At 39.2% G+C, this 7,358-nt stretch overlaps 1 protein-coding gene across 1 annotated transcript; it reads right to left on the bottom strand.

Moving 5' to 3' along the window:
• Positions 1 to 1,168: 1,168 nt before the first annotated feature.
• On the bottom strand, positions 1,169 to 6,808 carry PSMD6 (proteasome (prosome, macropain) 26S subunit, non-ATPase, 6). Its single transcript, XM_009581038.1, has 7 exons — positions 6,602 to 6,808; positions 5,885 to 6,030; positions 4,602 to 4,821; positions 4,385 to 4,493; positions 3,000 to 3,168; positions 1,606 to 1,683; positions 1,169 to 1,483 (listed from the first exon to the last, which is right to left on the bottom strand). The coding sequence occupies exons 1-7, from the start codon at positions 6,803 to 6,805 to the stop codon at positions 1,387 to 1,389; spliced, it is 1,023 nt and encodes a 340-aa protein (XP_009579333.1). The 5' UTR covers positions 6,806 to 6,808; the 3' UTR covers positions 1,169 to 1,386.
• Positions 6,809 to 7,358: the final 550 nt, after the last annotated feature.

Below are 7,358 nucleotides of genomic sequence, written 5' to 3'. Positions count from 1 at the left end.
TAAACAAACTAGGGTTCTCTTTATTACTCTCACTATTCTAAAGAAAGCAAAGATCAGAATTTTCTTCTAATTAGTACTGTCTGAAATTTAAATCTTTTAAACTTCAGCTAAATAGCTGCTACTTGGAAAAAACAAAACAGCTTCTAGTAAGTAGTAAAAGAAAACCAAAAATCACTAGGTCATATTTTGGCTTTCAGAACAGTTCAACAGAGCATATTAATGGACCCTCAACATTACTGCTGAGGACTCTAACCTCGGGCAGGTGGCAGCGATTCAAAGTCGGGAGATCTTCCATGCTCTCCCAGTAAGAGGAGCAGGCATGCGAAATGCCACGCTGTCCGAGCTGTTGCACAGCAGCTTCCAAATGTCAGGATCATTCTGTGGGTACATCTACCTGTTGGTGTTACTTCAAGCATTAAAGTTGCAATGAATACAGACAGTAAATGGATTCTGTTGCTAAGTGCAGTGGCATCAAACAGCTAACAGAACTAAGTCACAGACTTTCTTTGGGAGGAAAAAAGAAACCTCAAGCCAAGCCAAGCAAGCAGGGTAAACAGCTGCTGCCGTAGGCTCTGCTACAGCCAGAAACCATGTGTCATCAGTATGGCAGCAGCCTACTCGAAACATTTATTCCTCAGCAGCTGTGAAGAAAGAAATCATAACCCCCTTCACTATTTGATCAGTTGTGTCAAACTGCAGTAGTGTCTTCCCCTGTTCCTACCGTCATTTTGACATCTGCAAATCTAACAGAGGAAGTAATTACAAATGTAATGCTTTGCTAATGTGCTGACTTTCTTTTCAACAGCTAGCAAAAATGTCATTTTAAGGGAGAGGCTACTTCAGTTAAAGATGTTCCCAAAGTCATAGCCCTTACAGTTTTCGTGGTTATGTTATTGCTTCACCGCAGTCATTTGTATCCTTATTCCTTCTCCCTTAAGCTGTAATCGTCTTGCAACAAGAGTTCGTTCTGTCTGGACAGTGCACAAACTAAAATTTTTGGCTACTTTACTATTATGCAACTGATTCTTTTCACCTTTGATTCAAATACAGAAGTCTTAAAAAAGCAAGCATAGGATTGCCAGCAGTTCTCTCTGTTAACAGATCTTGACCCTGCTTTGCTATTAAATATTGAACACAGTCAAGTATACAGTCAAGAACAAAGTGTGTATTACAAGAGATCACCAACTGTATCATACATTTAATAAATGAACTGGGATCCATACACCAAAACAGAACATTGTTTACATAATGAAGTGGAAAGTAAAAACACTACCTCTCTCGCTAGTAATTTTTTTACCTACAGTATATCAAGTTATACAATATATTTATAGGTTACTTCCAAAATGTTTTAAACATCTAAATTTTTCATCCCCTTGCATTAAAAAATTACATATTAATTACTCTGGAAAGTTTCTGAACTCTGTTTAGCAGCAGATCTCCTTTCTTGATGGTTTCTTGGTACTGCCAATTCTTGCTATCAGGCCTAGGAATTGTGAGGGGAAAAAAACGGTTTAGAAGTGAGAATATGTTTTACACCAAGCCACTTACATTTCTGTAATAAGTGTCATCAAAATGTATAGAATTCAACTGGAATTGTTAGCATACCTGTTAGTTTCTACAATCTCATTTACTTTGTCTATTTTGCAGTGTAATCGCCCAGCTGCAATAAATCTTGAAAGCTCCCTAAGTAAAGAAAAAAAAAAAAGTTGGTTAAATCTTGTTTCACCAAGGACTTGTAGACTTAGCAGTACTGAACCTGCTACTACAAAACAACATTGTCACCACACTATATTTCTGAAGCAACAGCCTATATATTTTCATAAGGCATCTTATACATCCTCATCTTATTAAAGCTTGGACATTACACACAAGAATCATCATTCTAGTGATCTGAATACAAAACGTCTTAGTATTTTCTTCTCAAGCCAAAGTTGAGTTAGTGAAATTTATCACTTGGCTTAGCATCAACCACTCTTCAAATTCAAAGGCAGCAGTCATGTAGTACCTATTCGGAATTTATCCTGATGTAAATATCTTCATGCCAGTCAATTAATTAGAAAAGTCTTTTAATGGTTCCCTACTCTCTAGTAGCTCTAAATAGGCTGCTTCTTTTTTAATTATTATTTTGCTTAATCCACTGGTAGTCTACAGTGCATTACTGATGGCAGAAGAAAATATTCCTGTGATCAAGAGTAAGACAAGTTACAACTAGTAATAAATTACTGGGAAGCATAAGAACTGGTATGACTTTAAAACATTTACCTTCGAATTGAATGGTATTTGGTTTCTCTTGAAACACCTATTAATTCATTTCTGAATATTTCAAGCAGTAACACTGTAACACTTTTCTATGTTAGAAAATCTGAAACGTCTCTATGCAAGAACGACTCTTGTGAAGGCATTTGAAACAAAGCGTTTCATGTACATAGAGTAAAAGTCAATTTCTCACTTCACGTTAGTTCTCATCATGATCTAAATCCGTTGGTTTTACACTAGAAAAGAATTGCAAATCGAGACCATAGTGTATGTTTGAGTTAAGTGAAAAACATCAGATCCTGTCCATGTACCAGAAAGCAAGCAAAACTAAATACGGAGACTTGTAGGGTACATAAAATGTGCGGATCCCCAAAGTTGTAACAGTCAAGTTTTCGCATAGTTGTGAACTAAGTCATTCTCTGAAATCTTAAGTTTCATAACATATGAAGGTCAATAGATATAGCAGTATAAAAAACAAAGTTATTAATAAAAAACTAGTTTCTCACACATGTTTAGAGTGAAAGAAAAACTGGAAAAGTTGTCATTGAGATATTGCAATCACATTATTTTCTTTATTGAAACATAAGGTTCACTTAAATTTAGCCAAGCTCTTCCATAGAAACATAACTTGGCATGTTTAGAATCAAAGTAGAACAAAGATTTTTATTCATAATGGGATCATTATAAATAATTAAAAGTTGTAAAGTGAGATCTTTATGAACTTAAAAAGCCAGATAACTTACTGATCTATGAATTCTACACTGACTCCAAATGCTTCTGCCATGTATCCTAATGTCAATGACCGGTAAGACTCTAGGAGCTGGCTATATGCATGAATTCTCATTTCCCGTACATAGTATCGATAGTGAGGTGCAAACAGCCAATCTTTTTTCATCTCTTGCTCTACAATGGCTGAAAAGAAAGAAAAAAAAAAAAAGAGAAAAGAAAAAGAAAATGAGTCGGTAATCTCTAAGAAATGTAACATATCAGTTATGTAAATAAAAGACATAACACCAGTTAATAAGTAATCAGTGTGAACATAACTATATTGTACTCTTGCATACTTCAGGATATGAAAGGTATTCTACGCTAAAGAGAAGTAAATTCGTGTAACCTGTATCAGTTGTAGAACCAGAAGCAGTTAATAACTTGGAAACAATATTGTGGCAAAGCTAATGACCCTGTTTATCAGCAGAGAATACTTCTTTCGGGGTGTGAGCCAGTCTCCCCTCTATGCAGGGGGACCACCTCACTGAAGGCAAGCGCGGGGATCAGCTGTCACGTAGGAGCAATGTGGTGCTGGAAACAAGCAGTACTTGGTACGTAACTACCCGAAGAAACATTGTTACCCACAGCTGGGTAAGGAAATAAAATTAACTTTCTGGTACGAGCTCTTAAATTACTTACAAGGATTTCCAGGCACTAAAGTGACTTTTTCTCCTGACAGTTCTAGTTCTCAGCTAGTGATAAGGCCAGCAAGAGAAAAATGTTGCCTTTAGCTCTTAATCTTATCAGGCCCAGTCTTCCACAAAATGAAAGGTTCTTTTTTGCTTTTTCTAAATATCTTATTTTCTTGTATTCTGAATCTCACAGAAGGAAAATAAGCAGTCTGCAGTCTGAGAACTGGCAAGACTGAGAGTTTTCTGAAAAGCTTTTCTTCAGCGTCACCCTTTTACAAACCAGAGCAGAAAGCCAATGGTAACAACAATGAAAAGTTTCCATGTAATATCTTTTACAGGTCGAGATTTCAGGGCCTTTAGACTACAAGTCCTATAACTTCTTTCAAAGATAAAACCTTTCAAAGCTTTCTTGTCTGACCTGGCTCTTCAGGTGAGACAGTACTCCATAGCCATTTGAAAATACTTTTCCACCTAATCAGATGGGACCTTTCAAAAAGCTCACTGTATGCAACGGTTTGTTTGTTTGTTTTAAAAATCAAACAGCAGCAAATTTTAGGTCACTGTGTAAACAACAACAACAAAAAAACCCACAAAACACCCCTCTATTTTTTCTTCTGCATAAAGTAGCTCTAGTTCTAGATTGTAGCTACTCCACAAAAGTTGTGCATGATCTGAAACAAATAACTGAAGCACCTGAAATAGTGGTGTAGGAAAGAACACAGCCTTACCTAATGACTGGAAAAAGGCTGCGTAACGGCATTCATAAAGAGAAAAGAGATACTGTCGAACAGCTGGCAAACTGTGTAACACTTCCAGAATCTCTGCTCCTTTAATAACCTGAAAGCAAACAAACATGTTTAAATACCATCACTTTCAGCCTGGAGATAAACAGGTTAAAGAAAGGCTGTGTCTGTTTGAACTGGTGTTTTCATCTGCTTTCCTTACCTTTTCCCTAAGGTCAGGCCTGTCTAACGCAATCATGCTGACATAGACTGTGTACGTTACAAATGTTTTGTAATCCATAAGTTCATAGGATGTAAACGTCGAAACTGTATCAAGGAAGAGCTCTGCTGCTTGTTTGAAATCTCGAATAGCTACACAGTAAAGGCCCTGGTACACTTTGAGACGGTTTCTCCTGTCCCAGTCTCCTCCTTCTTCTATTAGACTTAAAACAGAACAAAAAGAAATATTTACTTATGTAACTGTATTATGTAATAAGTTATATGAAACAAGTACAATAAATCAACTGATACCATGTGATTAGAGAAAGAATAATTTGTTTTATGTTACAGCTTGTTGAAACAGTCCAGGCTTTGGACACCTGTCAGGGGTAGGAAACAGGAGAGGCCAGACGCTTTTGCACAGTGCAAGTTTCAACTGAAAGCAAAAGTTCATAGCCTCTAAAGTTGTGATAACAGTCTTTTGAGTCGTGCACGCAAATATTACTGCCAACCTGGGCTGTGGCAACATACTCCCACTGCCTCTGCTGCTAAAATCAAAGCCATCCAACTAGCAGCATAGAAAAAAATTAAAAGTTGCCGCTTTTCAAGAATCATATTAACACAAAATTGATGTGGCTTTAAGCAGGACCACAGGCGAGAAATATCTGCTGAGAAAGCAACACACAAAATCATTGCCCAAGGAACATGATAACTGGGAAGACCCGCGGCCTTGGTGTCTCATAGCACCAGCAAAGAGACTGGAAACCGCAGCTTGCTACAGGAACCACTGAAGTTCAAAATGTTGGGAGCAGGGAGGCGCTGAAGGTAGCAGTGGAAACAAGGGAAGGACAGCTGCACCAAAGCACACGGTGCTGACACTGAGCTCTTGCTTCTAGAAGAAAAGCTGGCACTTCATAGAGCCAGCTGGGTGGCACTGGGCAGCAGCTGGATTCAGCTGGCAGTCATACAATCTAATCACACCCGAAGTTATTTGTCTTCCAACAGCTACAGAACAGAGAACTGGGAGCAGAGAGTGGGCTACAAATGAAAAGTCAGCTGCTAGAAAATAGCTGACACAAAATATTAATCTTTCTTTTCTCTTTCCCCCTCATAAAAAAATCCAGCAACAGGAAGCTCTCTAGTACAAGGTAACACCCACCCATCACTGTGATTCTGTCTTGCAACCAGTCTCAGTCATTTCTTGACAGCAAGGTAGTTATCTTCCATTTCTTTTGTTACAGTTTGTCTCGGAAGTGCTTTAGTGCACTCCAACAACCCAAGCAGTACCTTTTTGCCTTTTCAATGTTCCGTGTGATGAGGTCGTTATCCATGTAAAACAAGCCAATCCTTAGAAGATAGAACACGATATCCAGACGATGTCCCAGTGCCACAGTTTTGTCATAAGTCTTGCGGAACGCAGTCAGAGCTCCCTCCTAGCAAGACAGTATTTTCTACTATAAGAATATTAAAAGTACCTCGAATGTTTACAAAATGTCTGTCCTAAGTACACGCGTCGTCTTCCGGTGATAGTTGTGACTTTGTTAGTTTCCCACAGAACTTTAACATTATGCATTCTGAATAATCTTAAAGAATCAAAGTTTAAATCAAGTTAAAAGAGCCAATCCTCATGTATCTTTTAAATCTAAGGACTATGAAAACCTATTCTATAACTTGAAATTAAGTTGCACTATGTAAATAGCTTAAAAAAGTCTAAAGACACAAGGAAAGTGAAAAATAACATCTGCAAATGGAAAACAACTTTTTTCCTTTTCAAGAAAAAGATGTTTTCTTTTAAGGCCTGCTTGGTTTTTTCCTAGATAATTTAAATTTCAGTAATACCCTCCCCTATCTCTCACCCACGTCTGAGTTGTGCCATAAAGAAAACGCACTGTAAGTCACGCAGCTTCCTCCCTATGAACAGCGCTCACTGGAACCTGCCTAGCTAAGAGGATTACGATGCAGTGTTTTTAGTATGAATCCATAAAGCCTCTGCCATGAACCAACCTTGTCCCCAATCCTGCACAGGTACTCAGCTTTGGCCATCATTGCGTCTCGGATTTCACTCTCCCCCAAGATCTTTTCCGCATCTTCTAATTCGTTGTCGAGACGTTTCAATTCTTCCTCATTAGCTTTCTTCATTTTGTTCAACAGATCCATGTCTATCTGCCATTCAAGAGACTTGCAGAGTGCTTCATAATACGGAGCCATATCTGAAAGAAAAGCAGGAAGGCTTCTGCTATTAATTCCTGCAACAAGTGTCTGTGTGTTTCTGGAGCAGAGTACTGAAGGACGATACAACTGATCGTCAGTGCCAGCTACGTCCTTTCTACAGTCAGGTACCTATTAAATCCAGACATTTCAGAGCCAGTGTTCCAGCAGGCCTTGCCTGTCACGCTTCTTTTTGCTGATTCTTTACTACCGTTGCTCTCTTTGCACCTCTCCTACTCGCACTTTCCTTACTATTTATCTGACCCTGCGCACAGTAGACCCCAGTGCTCAACTCCTGCCTTTTAAAACACCATCACGATGCTAACAGCGGCCAAACCTGATATGTCCAAACCCCCATTTCCCCCTCCCCGTCGCTCTCGGACTGCCCATGCCCCAGGGGCTGACTGGTGCCCCCCAGCTGGGAAACCTGTACACCCACACCCCGGCACACACACCAGACCGCCCCTGAGATAAATGAACACAGTCAGACCAGCTCCCTGCCTCCGCACGCAGGCCTCTGGACAGACAGACAGACAGACAGAGCCGCCCCAGC

This window comes from Fulmarus glacialis, unplaced genomic scaffold (assembly GCF_000690835.1).
Source record: "Fulmarus glacialis isolate BGI_N327 unplaced genomic scaffold, ASM69083v1 scaffold10247, whole genome shotgun sequence".
Taxonomy (NCBI): Eukaryota; Metazoa; Chordata; class Aves; order Procellariiformes; family Procellariidae; genus Fulmarus; species Fulmarus glacialis.
The sequence above is the reverse complement of the archived record's forward strand: the minus strand, read 5'-3'. Positions and strand labels throughout refer to the sequence as shown.